We start from the raw sequence: 15,941 nt of genomic DNA, 5'->3' as shown, positions 1-15,941 counted from the left end.
TGAACCAGTGAGCTTACACATGCAAGCCATGTATCTGGTTCCTAAACTATGGCCCCTCTCCAAATATTTAGCATTTATATAGCTCTTCGTGTCTCACTAATCCTTACCATAACACTGACCTTTCTTAACAGAATTATCATCCCAATACAGCTGGCTTGGACATATCTAAACAAAGGACTTCTTGGTCCATACCTCTGTCCACTGCGCAAGAGACAGTGACTTGCTCAAAGCTTTCCTTTGGTTGAGATAGGATTTGAACCTCTATCTTCCAAAGTCACTGCTCTATTGTAAGCAAAAGCAACACATTTCCATGTTCAGATTTGAGAGAAATGTTTCCCACCTGTACTAGATTCATGCCTCTTTAGCCTTACTAATAGTTATATACAATTTTGACAGGTTGCAGTTATTTCATATGCAGAGATGGAAAATAGCAGCCCACAATTGCCTTTTCTACATGACTAGTGAAGGTAGAGAAGCTTGCCCTCCTTTTATTTGGTCACCTTCATTGGCTGATTGGCTACAAACTAAATTGCATCTAGAGGGATAAATACAAAACTTCAGATGTAGCAAGTCAAAGGAAGCAGCTGAGTATATTTCACTCTTCCATTTAGCCGAATAAATGCACAGTCAAGTGAACGCACTCACTGTAACAGAAACAAAACTTGTAACAGAAACAAAACTGACAGGCAACTCAAAGCTGAGTTTGCAAGTGAGGAGCACATGCCCTTAAGGAAGACACACTCTAGTTATGGAGGCAGCCCACCAGGGGATAAGAGGAACATTTATGCCTGCTTCTCACTAGATCAAGTTTTTAATTCCCTTCTGCCTATGCATAACTTAGAACTGTTACTTTAAATAACTAAGACCGCCTGCAGCTAGAGACCATAGTCAAATGTTTGCCTCGGGTTAAACTTTAATTTAGTCTTACATGCCAGTGTCCCCAATTTGCTAGCTATCCTTTAAAATCCTTGTGAACCGTTTGATGGATAATGTAGACTGTGCAACTATAATAATGCCATTCAAGTTAGGGAAATGTTCTGGCACAAACCAGGGCTTTTGTTTATGCTTTCTACTCACTGACAGATCCTTTCCGAGACCAAGTAATAAGTCTGCCTTTTAACAAGGCATCACATAATAAAAAGCTTATTTGTAGCTTGTAATGACCACCAATTCCCAAAGCAGTTACAAGCAGTGTTGCCTTGAGATCCCTTTTGAACCCCCCCCTTAGTCTATGCTTTGAGAAAAAGAAGGAAAAAGACCCCTGCAGCCTCTCGTTTCCCTTACCGCAGCCTAATTGCATGTATTTTGCTGAAGGGAATGTTGTTGTTGTTATGTGCCTTCAATTCGATTACGACTTATGGAGACCCTATGAATCAGTGACCTCCAAGAGCATCTGCTATAAACCACCCTGTTCAGAACTTGTACATTCAGGTCTGTGGCTTTCTTTATGGAATCAATCCATCTCTTGTTTGGCCTTCCTCTTTTTCTACTCCCTTCTGTTTTCCCCAGCATTATTAATTTTTCTAATGAATCATGTCTTCTCATGATGTGTCCAAAGTATGATAACCTCAGTTTCATCATTTTAGCTTCTAGCGATAGTTCTGGTTTAATTTGTTCTAACACCCAATTATTTGTCTTTTTCGCAGTCCATGGTATGCGCAAAGCTCTCCTCCAACACCACATTTCAAATGAGTTGATTTTTCTCTTATCCGCTTTTTTCACTGTCCAACTTTCACATCCATACATAAAGATCGGGAATACCATGGTCTGAATGATCCTGACTTTAGTGTTTAGTGATACATCTTTGCATTTGAATACCTTTTCTAGTTCTCTCACAGCTGCCCTCTCCAGTCCTAGCCTTCTTCTGATTTCTTGACCATTGTCTCCCTTTTGGTTAATGACTGTGCCAAGGTATTCATAATCCTTGACAAGTTCAGTGTCCTCATTGTCAAATTTGAAGTTACATAAATCTTTTGTTGTCATCACTTCAGTCTTGATGTTCAGCTTTAGTCCTGCTTTTGTGCTTTCCTCTTTAACTTTCATCAGCATTCGTATGGTATCGACTGCATATCTTAAATTATTGATATTTCTCCCACCAATTTTCACACCTCGCTGGAGGGAACAAGGGGGAGAAAATTCAAGATATGGATTTATTTGTTCCTTCTAGCTAAAAGCCATGGAGGTGTTATGCTACAATGAGGATGAGCTGAGCAGTGATGGCTCTCTTCCCCTGCCCAAAGCAAAGTCTTGGAGGAAGAACCCCAAGCCAAGTTGCCTATAACTGCTTCAGGGATCAACATCCGCCAGGACGCTTTCCCACTGTGATGCCTCACTAAGAAGAAAATATATAAACTGGGGCTTAGACTCCAAGTCTATTTCAAAACTAAATGAAACCGTGCAAGATCAGCCTGTTGTTGCTGCTGTGTGGAATTACTGACCTGCTCAGCTTTCTGGTGGAAAATGGCCGACATATCTAACAAGGTACTTCGCTCATCGAGGGCTGCAGCAAACGCTTTCCATTCTTGTTCCAACTGGCTAGCAATCTGCTTGATCTGCTGTGAAGCATAGTGACCGGACTCCACCAAACGGTTGGCTACAGACATGATGCGGTTTATGTTTACATACACGTTCTACAAAAAGGACAAGACAAAACACATTAGACAAGCACGCTAAGCATGTTAAGGACCTCACAAGATATAGGAATCCATTCTGACACAAACTCGTTTTTTGCTCATATCCTTATGTTAATGATAATCAGGGGCATGTGCATTTTGTGCAAACATCATGCAAGTTCAGAGTTCAGTATTCTGAATTTGGCACCCTTGTTTAAAATAATAATACAAGTGAACAGACTTGAAAGATGCTGAACTGAACACCGTGTACAATATTCTGAGCTTGCAGAGACAGCATTTAAATCTTAATTTTCATCAAACACAAAGGAATTAGAACAGAAAGACATGGCATACTACAACTCCCTACCCATCCACCCCACAAGCGTTGTCAACCCTTATAAATGCCAGCTTGGCGCACACTTGATGGTCAATCTTGGCACAGGCTAGCTAAAGGATTGTCTCAGTAGAACATGAGTTGTAGTAAAGCATATGGGAGGAAATCATCTTTAAATATGTCAGTCCAAAGCCATTTACAACCCCAATAGGATAAAACCAGCAACCTGAATTTCATCACAGATGCTTCACCTTCTGGGGTCAGCGACACAACTGAGCCTAACAAGAAAGGACAGATCTATTCCCTGGATGGATGCCATCGTTCTGAATAACTGCCTACACTGAGCAGAATGGGCAGCTGCCCCTCATGAGAACTACTTGTCAGAAAACACCGTGGACAAAGATTCTAGCTCAGCCTTCCCCAACCTGATGCCTTCCAGATGTTTTGGACACCAACTTGCATCAGCTCCAGCCAGCACAGTCAATGGTCAGAGATTATGGGAATTATGGCCCAACAACAACTGAAGATCACTAGGTTGAAGAAGGCTGTTCTTGTTGTTAACATATCATAATACAGCCCCTCTTAACTTTGAGGCCTCCAATAGAATTCATAGCTTCTTATGTTCCCTTTTCACTTAGCAGGTAAATAGCATTAGTTCTTAAATCATGCACCAGTACAACTGACTGCCCATAATTGGCTTCTGGAAGGGAATGGTGAAATGCCAAGCTGCCAAGACATTGTGCCAATGCCACTTTCTCCAAACCCATTGCCATCCGTTTTCATTAGTAGTGCAGGCAAGCAGCTTGTTTTGAGCAAAGGTCTGCATTTTTTTTGTTTAACCCAGGGAAGGGGGGGGGACTGCAAATCACACTGCACCTTGAACCACTCTAAATGACACAGATTTTCATTAACAGTGTGGCTTTTGTTTGCTACAGTCTTAAAAAGACCTTTGGAAGGCCTAAGAACAGCTTTTTAAATCAGTCTGACAGGTTTGTGAATTAAAAAGGAATACTGGAAGTAAAAAAGTATTTCAGGTCTTAAGGGGGAAAAAACCTTTAGCAGGGGTTGGGGTAACTTCAGGCTGCCAGTTCTTGAACTATTTTTTACCTTATCTGAACTCTCTGCTTCTTACCATATTCAACAGAGCACCAGGTTATGAGATTTGAGCTTAGAATTTCCACTCAAATCCAAGCAGACTGCCAGTTACAGGCCTCAACAGCACCCTTATAGACTGATACTATATAAGCTACCACTATACAATTCCTCAAAGAAAAGAAATTAAATTTCCGTTTTGAGGGCTTTGGTTTAAGATTTTGCTTCCTTGAAAGCATGAATGGCTCTTTTTCCTGGACCAACTGAAGCTCCACAACAAACTCATCCTGCCTCCTGCTGTCACAACTTCTATATCTCCAGCCTGCAGTTGCCTTATTAGCCACTACTGCTTGCATAATGCGACACAGACCTTCCTCCTTGCTCTCAAGACAGAGCTGAGCCCACGCCGCTAGGAACATTGAAATTGGATCTTCCATCCACAAGCAGTAGATATCAAGAGGCACAGAAGTGGTACAGTAGCGCTCAACAGGGATACATTGTACATGAACTTTCCAATAAAGAGGGTAAGTGGCACTGGAAAATTTGGCACTCAAATCTGGGAAGGGTTCAGTGATCACTGGAGTCCTCTGCTTCAGAACTGTCATGAGCAATGAACCACTGAAGGATTTATGGCAAGTAAGTGATCAATCTTTTTAAGTCAAAAATTCTTGAGGCTTTATTTGGCCGCGTCACTAAGGGCATCAAATTCCACTAAAAGCTATAGCTATCCATGCTTTCTAAAAAGAGTTCAAAAGTCTGCTGCCATTTGCATTCCAAATTAGGAGAGAGAACACCAAGGGCTTCTATTCACATTTGAAGAGCCCAAGAGAGCTGTCAGGGAAGCGAGATAAGACACCAACCATGTACAGGCAAGATTTCTTCCCACTCCATCACTATCAAGTATCCACAAAACTAAAATCAGCATGCAAAGGGAGCAGAGACTAGGACTCTTTGTCCATTCTGCCCCCTTTCACATCCTTCCCAGGTGCAAAAGCGATCAGAGAACAGAGATGTAGTGAATTTCAGTGTCCTGTGCTTAGCTGCAGTATTCCTGAATGCAGACACCTCAAACACACTGGCAGGAAACCCAAAGTCATGCAGCCTGAGAAACCAGAGTACAATTCAAATTACTCCGTTTCTGGCCCCACCTCGTAGATAAAAATACTAATGGCCTTCCTTACTGGGCTGTTGTGAAAATAGGTAAGCCTAACTAAGGGGGCTTACCAAAAACACCATCATAAGAAGGTTATCAATATTTACTGTCTGTCGGATAAGCCAAATTCAAGTAGCCTTGAATTGATTTCCATATGACCTGTGTATGGGAAATTGCATGCAGGATTGCAACCTACAATTTTAGACACTGCCCTCCTTTGCCTTCCAACACGTGAGCTTCAGAGGAACATTCCCCACCTTGGCCAAGGATTACAAAGGTTTTTTGTTTTTGTTTGTTAAAGTGACAAGCTTTGCCAATCTGCTGCATTACATGAATTCCTAGAGGTGAGTCACCATAACTAAATTTGAGGTTGCAAGCAAGCGACTTCTTACAGCATAGTCACTGCCTTTTTTAAAAAAGGGTCCCATAAGATGGCACACAAACACTCAATATATCTGATCTCCATATTTCCCTATGGATGCAAGAGTATGCTAAAGTCCACAGATAAATCAACTGCCCATATACTTAGGGAAGTACCGTGTGAAAAACTGCATTATGCCAGCCTTCCCATACCTGGTGCCCCCCAGGTATTTTGGACTATCATTATCCCTGATCACTGGCTGGGGCTGATGCGAGCTATTATAGTACCTGTAAGTGCATAAGGAGACAACCATTTTTCACCCCTTATTAATATTAAGGCCATTTTACTCTACTTTGGATCAAATGAGGGCAGCAAGATTACAGAAAGACCTCAGCTGCAAACAAGATTCAACATTTAGAGAGGAGGATCGTAGCAAATAAAGTTCCATCCTCCATGAAAAGATAACACTGTTTGCGTATCTGGCCCCACACAAAATGTGGTTATAATTAAATGTTCCTCTGGCATCGTATCTAGCTTGTTTAACATTCAGAGCTTTTTGTTGAATATGGCATAACTGTGCCCCTTGAAATAATAGGGAGAGATTTCCTCCCATTTTTAAATGAGAAGAAGAAAATACAAACCACTAATCACATACGAATCTAGTTAATCTTAAATATTATGTTTGCATTGGGTCTCTCTCCTGAAGGAATCTGAGAATTCGCATTACTATGCTCTTTTTTTCTTTCCTTCCTAAGAATATTGGTTGCCTTACAGCTTTCTACCTGAAGAGCTTGAATTCCTTAAAAAACACCAGCAACAATGGATTTGATTTAGCTAGTTGTATCTTTGGCTGCAGGTCTTAAGTGTCCAAATAACAGGCCAATCAATTATAGGTCTCAGGCTTAAGATACCTTACCGTGCTCTGGTGGACTGATGAATATCTACTTGTGATTGGTTAGCAACAAAACATCTGGGCAAGTGAAAATACACTGTGCCTGTTGGCCTCTGATAACTAAACTCCTAGGGGTTGAATGACTGATACACCAACAGCAGCAAACCAGAAACCCAAGCTGAATGTTTCCCTTTCACAGAATAATCTCTTCAGATATATTAGTATTTGTTTCCATTTTGATTTCAGTTCCTGTCCTCTGCTTAGACTGTCCCAGATGTTATTAACTTCAAGAATTAGTGCAGGGGTGGCCACTCCGTGGTTCTCCAGATGCTGCTGAACTACAGCTCCCATCAGTCTCAGCCAACACAGCTCATGGTCAGGGATGATGGGAGCTGTAGTCCAGCAGCATCTGGAGAGCCACGGAGTGGCCACCCCTGAATTAGTGCCTTTGGATATAGGCAAGCCCACACAGGCCTCTGCAATAAACTACTAAGTATCATTAAGAAGTTCAAAATGCTGTCAAAATAGGTCATGTTTGAACTGCTAATCTGAAACTGAAAGTGACTCCAGATCATAAAGGCTTCAGTAAATCCTTGCTTATTAAGATACTAATTCATTTCAAATAGTTTTTAGAGCGGTCATTTGCTGATGCCCATTCAAACCAAGATCCCATGTAACAGTGTTGTGTGCCCACATGACTACAATCTGGGGGGCCCAGGGAGTTGTCCCCATTCTCTTGGGCGCAACAAATATGAATCAGGCTCTTATTTTACCTGCCCACATTTATAAATGACTGCCTGAACAGAGGTTTCTGCAAGCTACACTGTTTCAGCACTATTTCACAACTTGTGGAATTATTAGTATTAGCAATTCAAGGTCCCAGTGCCAAATGCCCTCATAGAAATGAGGCCTCCACCTCTCACTGACTTTGGAAAGAGTCCATGTATGTTAGTCCTGCTATTGTCATGGACCCCGTAGAGAACATCTGGCAAAGTGAGTGAAAGGACGAGGAGGGGGACTGGCATCCTGGGGAGGGCCCTAGTGATCTGCAGAGGGAGGGGGCTGAAACTGGAGAAGACTTCAGTAGTCTGGTCAGTGACAGCCACACCCCCAAGCCACCACTGGCTGTCGAAGAGACAGGGCTGGCCAATGACCCTCCTCCCACCATTACTCCAGAGTCTGCCAGCCCTCTTGATCTACCCCTGCCTCCGCCTCGAGGGAGGGAGGATTAGGTGGATAGACCAGATGAGGGGACTGGGAAAGAACTGCCAGCACGTCTCCTCCCCTGTCACCAAGGATGCACCTGCGGTTGCGCAGGTGCCCACAGGCTGAGGTCGGTCCCCAGTCCATGCGATGAGCACCAGCGTGTTTGCCCAGTCCTGATCTGAGACACAATTCTCACACAAGTAGTGAGCCCACCCCAACCCTATTTAAGTGGTCCTGGGAGAGTATCAAGTTGCTGCAACAATATCTTCACTCGAGTAGCCATTCCTCGCAATCTCTTGTACTGTCGCAGAGACCCATGTTCTTGGTAAGCTCATCTGTGAACTGCTCTAGTGTTAAATTTTGCATTAAACATACACTGGAGAAAAGCATGTCAGTGATTCCGAGTTTGATTCTAATGGGGTAGGGCAGGACAGCTACTTCTATGAAGTGTGATTCATTAGCCTTGGGCACAACTCCCTTGTCCTGCTGCGGTACTGTAACTAAAGTATGTGTAACTGAAACAAAGACCTATTATTTCCCTGTTTACCCCCTGCTTGTGCTGAATAATAGATTATATGCCCTCTGAGGAGAGATCTATCTGTTTGTGGTCTGCAAAGTGCCTTGCACTTTGACAGTTCTTCAGTAACAAGAATAGCGAAGCTATGTTGTCTTCATCTCTCTTCCTCTCTCTCTTCTCCTACCTTGTTCATATACATTGGTTCCTGTTCTTTCCTCTTCACCACACAGTATACAGAGGAGGCCAGCACACCAGGTCAGAATTTCATATGCTTCTGCACTGTAAAGGACAAGATGCATGCCAAGTACAGAGTGCTGTTGCAAGTTCCAGAGATTCTTACCATACAATTCATAGCAAAATGATTGTGCTGTGTCTGGAGCTCCATGGCATGAGGGTGACTGGCTCCAATCTCTGTGTAGCTATTCAAAAACAGGCCTTTGTTGTGTGTGATCCAGTCGAACATCTAAGAGAAGACAAGAATGAATGTTCATCACAGAACAGAAGGTTAAGGACATCGGCATGTTCACAAGCAAAGAACTTACAAATTAGCAAAGCTTCGATGACAACACAGAGGTCAGCAGATCAGGCTTATAAATAACCACTTGCCTAGTCACCTGTGGTGAGCAAGAATTGCTTCCAGGCAAACAAGCTGAGAAGCTTTTGTAAAGAAGTGAATTGACTCATTTTAAGCCACCAATATGCTCCTAATGATCATTGATACAAGTAGCTAGTTAGGCATGTAGAAACTGTTGTGGACTAGTAATACTTGCTGTGGACTCATTGGCAAAGCAGAAGTAAAAATGGAGAAACATTACCAAGAAGGCCCTGCTATTTGGTGGATACATAGCTTGTTGGAGCGCTACCTTCAGCATGCTCATTAATGAGCCGAAACGGCAGGTGCAAGCATCAAGCTGGACCTCACAGCTGCCTATCCTGTCCAACTTATCTATTGTTCTGGTTAAAAGGGAGCTTACGTGTGCTCCCCCAAAATGCGCTTGACAGAGGTGGGAAGGATTAGGACAGGGTTCAAGGGATTCTGAATAAACAAGAAATTTAGGCTGCAAACTGAATTGAACAGAAAACAAATGTAAAATACTACAGATATGGGGAGTCGGAGAGAAGAATATTAAACAAATGCACCATTACCAAAAGAGAGAAAGCCAATTATGCAGGAGTACTACAACAAGCACTAGGTTAAGTCAGGATAAGACCAACAATAGCAAGAGTCATCAGAACCATCCCAAAGCAATGCAGGCAGGCACACTGGGTATCACAGTTCTAACACATCTCAAAGGCCAGCACAGAAATAATAAGTCACAAGTGCTGTGGAGCAACTGCGTACATTTGAAGGCGCCACAAGAAGTAACTGCTAACAAATACAGTATGAGAGTTAACAGTGCCACCCAGCACAGCACTAGTTAACATGCAGCTGGAACACCACATCCAGTGCTGAGCATTTTCAGCTAGAGTGAAGACAAGCTGCAACCGAAAAAGGACAATCACAGCGCATTCATCTGCAAGTTTTGCAACTGAAATGTCAGACTTGCATATGTTAAACTGACAGCTGCTACAGCTGCCAGTCTTGCCCCTCCCCACATATTTCAGGTGGGCTGTCTGTTTTACTTTGTGCACGTATGAAGTCTGCATGCATATACGCACACAACACATACTGGCAAGAGTGAGGACCTGAAAGGTGTGCACTTGTGGAACTGCCTACACAAAATATGAGACAGCTGCTTCCTTGCTGGGTAGCCAGGAGTCCCCAGGAGTGGCAACAAAACTGAGCCTGGCTGGCAGGGCTACATACTCACTCCCAGCTCCATCCCACTGTGGAGGAGGGAAAGCAGCAGAGGTGGACAAACCACACAAGCATATCTGGGCCAATCTGGTTTCCAGTGGCACTTGGCAATTACTACCAGCAACAGAGCTGGCCCAGCTACACTGATCAAACATTTCAGCTCTAATGGGGAGCAATATGCTTGCTACCAGCACAGATATAGGCCCAAGACATTTTGCTACCTGAAACGGAGTGCAAATTGTGCCATGTCCACTACCACCGAGGCTAATGCTTTGTCTTCCAACATCAATTACGTTGGGCTGCCCTTGAAGACAGTTTGGAAACTACAGTTAGTCCAGAATGCAGCGGCCAGATTGTTGACGCAGACAAGAAGGTCCGCTCATATTACACCTGTTCTGGCTCGTCTGCACTGGCTTCCTATTTGTTTCCGGGCTAAATTCAAAGTGCTGGTTTTGACCTATAAAGCCTTACACGGCATGGGACCGCAATACCTGGTGGAGCGCCTCTCCCAATATGAAACTACCCGTACACTGCGCTCAACATCTAAGGCCCTTCTCCGAGTACCATCCCATCGAGAAGCTCGGAGGGTGGTGACTCGAAATAGGGCCTTTTCGGTTGTGGCTCCCGAACTGTGGAATGGTATCTCTGATGAGGTGCGCCTGGCGCCGACACTGCTATCTTTTCGGCGCCAGGTGAAAACCTTTTTATATTCCCAGGCATTTTAATGCGTATTAGTATATGTATTTGATGTATTTTGCTATGTTTGATTATTTTGTTTACCTTTGTTGGTTTGATTTTATTGTATTATTGTATTTATATATTTTGATTGCTTTATTGTATGTACACCGCCCAGAGAGCCCTTGGGCTTAGGGCGGTATATAAATTAAATTAAATTAAAAAAATTAAAAAAAATTACTTCCTTCGTTGATCTCATGGTGCCTCCTGAAGCATGCTTAGCAGGACAGGCCTTGAAGGACCGCTTAAACAATGTTCAAAAATGCTTCCTGATCAGATGGTGCAATTTGGCAAGGAGCAGGTTAACAATCTGCTTCAGTCACAAAACATTTCTTGCTCTCTGTGCGCATGCTTTTAAGAACAGTAACTGGACAATCAGCACATATGGAAGTTTGAATTCAAGACAGTCCTTGAAAAATATTCAGTCAAGATTTTAATAATCTATTTTATGGCATTTCACTGTTAACCAGATTTTTTTATAATTAACTTTGCAAATCTGAAATTAAATATTTAGGACATCAAATCACAATTTTAGATACATCTGCCCCCTTCCCCCCCCTTAACATTTGACACTGACATTTCTTATTAACAGTTCAGCCTTACAACTCCTTGCGTGTGCACACCCATCTTATGCATTAATCTTTGTTGTAATTTGGTTTTTAGCCATTTATTGTACGCTGGCTTGAAGGCTCAGATATAAGTGAAGAAAATAATTCAATGTGGAATAGTGGCACAGCTAGTTAGAACCGGAGGTGGTGCGTGGGGGAGGGAAGTAAGCCATATAAATGTCGTTTGTGTAAAAAGATGCAATTATTTATTAGTCAAAGAATTTCATTTGTTTCTTTGTCAGTAGTTTACTTTAGATGGTACGGCGGCAATTTTACAGAATTCTATAAAACATCCAATTATATTGTCTCAGCCTGTTCTTCCCCTTTACTATCTTTTTAAGCTTTACTACAAAACTACTATGTAGTATCTGCGATTTCTTTCTTTGTATGGTTCAGCTCCCCTAATTTTTACATTTCCCCCCCAGGGCTTCACATCTCTCCTTCTGCACAGCGAGTTTCCTCCCCTGGCTGAAAGGGCCATACTTGTCATGTGATGCAGATTCATTGTTTTGTGAATTTTCTTGCCCTTCTTTCCCTCATCCCTTTCAGAAACTAGCATTGTCATTAGCATACTGTGGTGGCTGAGACACTTGCAATGTACTAATCTTGCCATCATGTGGTCAGTGTTCATAGATGCTATGAAGCAGGAGTGAACACTTTGTCACATCTAGGCTCGCATGAAGATGGTAGAATCCTTATGTGAGGGCTGTACCAAAGAAAGTTTCGCATTGCAAAGACTGCTTGAAAGTGCCCCCCTCATCATAAAAATGTAGCACTTCAGAGAGAAAGCTTGTAAACTGATCCTGAATTCCCTACAGATCTCCACATCATATCTGATCCCCCTAGGTCATACAATTGTGCAGGGGTAGTGGAGCTTTCTCTGGCCAGTGGGCCAGATCCTTATCTCCCCACCCCTGGCGGGTCAAATTTGGAGAGAGCCACCCATCTGTCAATCACCTGACATCACAATGATATCAGGTGATGCTGTGCTTTCAAGGCCCGATTGTTGGGACTTCAAAGTGCAGCATGGGGCTGTTTGAACGCTTTTTTGCAAGCAGCCCCATGCTGTTTCCAGAGGTTCAAAGACCAGCACTGGGAGGGGTAAGAAGTTTCAATATAAAATGCAAAAACTGATCCCCCCCACCTCCATTTTAACGACGATTTCCATGGAAATCATTTCCTCCTCCAGGAGCAAGGCACACTCCAAATGCCAAACAACTGATGGGTGGGGAGAGTGCACCTTGCTCCAGCAATGGAACAATCGGGAACTCACTTAAAGCTCCCATTTGTCTCTTTGAAGCCCTGCCCTTACCTACCGCACACCTGATGTCAGGTGTAGGGCAAGTGGGCATGGCTTGCCCAGAATGGCCTGGCAGGCCAGATGGTGAGACCTGGCGGGTCAATTTTATCCCATAGGTTGGAGGTCCCCCACACCTGCTTTAGCACTAGAATGAGGGATATTTTGTCTGTCTTAATAGGGAACATTTAAAAATCTGGAGTCTTAAAAGAGATTCATTTAGAAAAATGAGTATCCTGTCTTTAGGTGCATTAAATGGCAATCAACTTGGCAAGCCCAAGGTAGCCACTCAGTGCTCAGATGGACGTCCCCTGTGAACCAGCTCTATACTGACACAATTCACTTTTTGTTTGGATGTGCTTTTAACTTTCACTACATGTGTTACAACAGGGAAGGGGGACATCAACCTCAGGGACAAAACACAGTCCTCGGGGCACTCCCCAGGCCATACCCTTCACTAGCTCTACTTTGTACCAGCCTCAAGTGCTTTTGCCTTGCTGGAATGTGCTCTTGAACTGCGATAAAACCTCTTACTTGCCAGGATGGAGGATAGAGAGATGCAGATACACGTAGAAACCTCTGACTTTAGGGTGGCTGGAATGTATCCTACTCTGCAAAGGTAAGAGTGACATTGGTTGCTCTGGCCACTTTTGCACCTGGCCCTGTCCATACTAGGCATGCGGATAACGCTTATGAAGGTAGCGCAGCCCTGGGGCCAAAAAGTTTCCCATCCCGATGTTAAAGAATCTGTTTATTCTTTTGCTAATGTCACTCTTTAATTTTGGCGATGCTTGATTATTCATTATCACCCTGATCCAGTATATGCCTTAAAGGCCTGGGATAGAAGCTTACACACAAACACTTGCAATACACATACAGGATTAAACAAGATCTGACTTTGTGGTGAGCATAGCCAGGAGCCCCCCCCCCACACACACACACACTGTCCCCCTCTTCAGCTCATCCGTGCAGAGCAGTTAAGGGTGGAGGGTTACTGATTGATCCAATGACTTGTAATTGACATCCCCCTTATGGTTCTGTGCTCCAACCACCTCAGTGCAGTGTCTACTCCCTCCCCCCTTTTTTGCCACCTGCAAAATCAGTGGGCTCTCTGGGAGCCAGAAAAATTGGCATGGGAACCTGAATCAGGCCCCCAAACTGTGGGTTAGTCATCCCTGCCTTAAAGAATGAAGAGTGCCACTAGTAAGTAAAGCTTCAATATAAATATAATTATATATACACATAATTTTAAATATAAAAACAGTAAAATTCACTTGCATTTTCTATTCTAACAACATTTCCCCCCATATTTAATCCTCCACGGGTATTCAGCTACAGAGGGAAAATATGATGTCAGATTGGCTTCTCTTCATGTTATCATCTCCTGTTGACATTGGCAAAGAGGATGAATCTCTTTCCATACACTGCTTCCCAGCCCCTGTTGGGTTGTAAATCTTGGGGGAAGTTCCCTAACTGTATGAAAGGCTAGATGGATGTGCATTCTAAAACCGAAAATCTTTCCCCTGTGTTAGGCTGCAAGACAGGTATGCATCCACCTGGAGCCTCTCAGCTCTGCAGCTGGCCGAGAAGGTCTCTGCACGGAAAGCATCCAAAGGAAGTATGTTTCAGAGCAGTCCGCAGTAAGAGAAATCCCCTGCTAGGGTCATCACTCTAACTGTAGCAGACACAAATTGAAAGTGCCCACAGTCCTGACCCTCTGGCTCACCAACTGCATGCAAAGACAAGGGAGGTTGCTTTCTGATTTGGGAAACTGATCCTTAGGCAAGCGACCTTTTTAAAACAATATTTAACTTTCACCTTTTAAACCCTTCCATGCAGTTGAGGTGCATGCACTCTTTCTAATGAAGAAGACAATTGTTTTCTGGTGGGTCAAAGTGCCTCCTCCAGTTGTCATTTTGATCTTTGAGGATTTCACCAAGGAGCACATTCCAGGCATTTAGATCCCAATTACAATGAAAGAAAAGGCAGAATTAAGCATTTCGTATCTAAGGTACACGGAATCTAAATGATCCAAAACGTTCATTTCACAATATCTACTTTTGGTCAATAGAGCAATGGAAAAAGTTCTGTTATTTTTAAGTTGCTTGCATTTCCTAACCCTTCTTGTGAGAGAGTAGAGGGTTAAGATGCATCTACTAGGTAAGAGCTAGTTGGGCCTACCAAAGGAGACTTCCGTGCAAGGGAGAGCTTCAGAAGTGTCATTAGCGGTGAGGCCCAAAAGGAGAGAAAAGGGTCCAGAGGGGGGGAAATGCAAACTGGAGTGCATTGAGGGGGCTTACAGTTTGATTGGATCTTGTTTGTTATGTATTGGATTTTAATTGTTATCTGCTCTGAAAGCCAATCTTGGATGAAAAGCAGTGTACATGCATGTAATAAAACATCTCGCTCAAATCCCAGTGTTATGATCAATTTGCCTAAATCATCCAAATGTCTGCATTAAAGTAGTTATAGTTACTAAAAAAACCATCAACGTGAAATCCCACGAGGCTGTGCTTGGTTGCAGCTAGTTGCTATACATGCTTTATTTATTAGTTAAAACTCACAGAATTCAGTGGGACAACTCCCAAATGTGCATAAGAGCAGCCAAATGGTCCAATCCTGCCACCATTTGAAGATGGATAGATCCCCTTGACTGCAGCAAGGCTAGAGGCTTCATGGATATGAAATTAGAGGCTAGATCATATTTGCCATTTGTTTTCCCCCCACCTTATTTATTTAAGACCTTATTTATTTAAGAGAAGGATTTCCGAATATCCTTTGAGCATGGCTTACAGCAGAGGGCCAACTGGTGGGCCCTGGCCTAGATCTGGCTCCTGGGGGTACTGGGTTGCAGGCTCTGGACACTACCATGATGGCTCCATGTTGGGGTAGCCACTTCCTCCAGAGGCAGCAGTCACAGCCTCCTTTTCAAGTCTGGATGGCTAGGCCACACAGACACACACTGTCCTGGGCTCTTAAGGGGGAACGCAGCCAGCTTCCTTGGTACTCCAACGGTTCTCCATCACATATAGCAACTCATTGGTGCCGGTAAGAAGGGGGTGGGTGGGTCATGAACCATAACCCCCAGATTTCCTTCTGTCTCTCTCTCTCTCTCTCTTTAAAAAAAATAGTAAATTACCAGCATTTGGAAAACCTGAGATAGGAAGTAAAATATGCACTATTCTTTGCATTTTTTAAAAGATCAGAAATTGTCCTGCTCCTTGCTTTCACTGTTTTACTTGGCCCCCTCGTTGGAAAAATTCCTGTGGATGCCCCTGGTGCAACATATGGCCCCACTTAAGAAGTTGGCCAACCTGGCTCAGAAAACGGTCCCCA

The 15,941-nt window shown here is 43.3% G+C and overlaps 1 protein-coding gene across 6 annotated transcripts in view; it reads right to left on the bottom strand.

Moving 5' to 3' along the window:
* TRIO (trio Rho guanine nucleotide exchange factor) overlaps positions 1-15,941 on the bottom strand; it is a 279,134-nt gene that overhangs the window by 181,969 nt on the left and 81,224 nt on the right. For 5 of the 6 annotated variants that reach the window (XM_061589413.1, XM_061589410.1, XM_061589377.1 and 2 more), the window contains 2 exons: positions 8,508-8,630; positions 2,439-2,630 (listed from right to left, as the gene is read on the bottom strand). In XM_061589413.1, coding sequence (XP_061445397.1) covers positions 2,439-2,630; positions 8,508-8,630 — 315 coding nt within the window. Of the gene's footprint in view, positions 1-2,438; positions 2,631-8,507; positions 8,631-14,423; positions 15,930-15,941 lie in introns of those variants that run through there. The other variant, XM_061589400.1, reaches the window with a different exon arrangement.

Source organism: Rhineura floridana, chromosome 1, assembly GCF_030035675.1.
Source record: "Rhineura floridana isolate rRhiFlo1 chromosome 1, rRhiFlo1.hap2, whole genome shotgun sequence".
Taxonomy (NCBI): domain Eukaryota; kingdom Metazoa; phylum Chordata; class Lepidosauria; order Squamata; family Rhineuridae; genus Rhineura; species Rhineura floridana.
The sequence above is the reverse complement of the archived record's forward strand: the minus strand, read 5'-3'. Positions and strand labels throughout refer to the sequence as shown.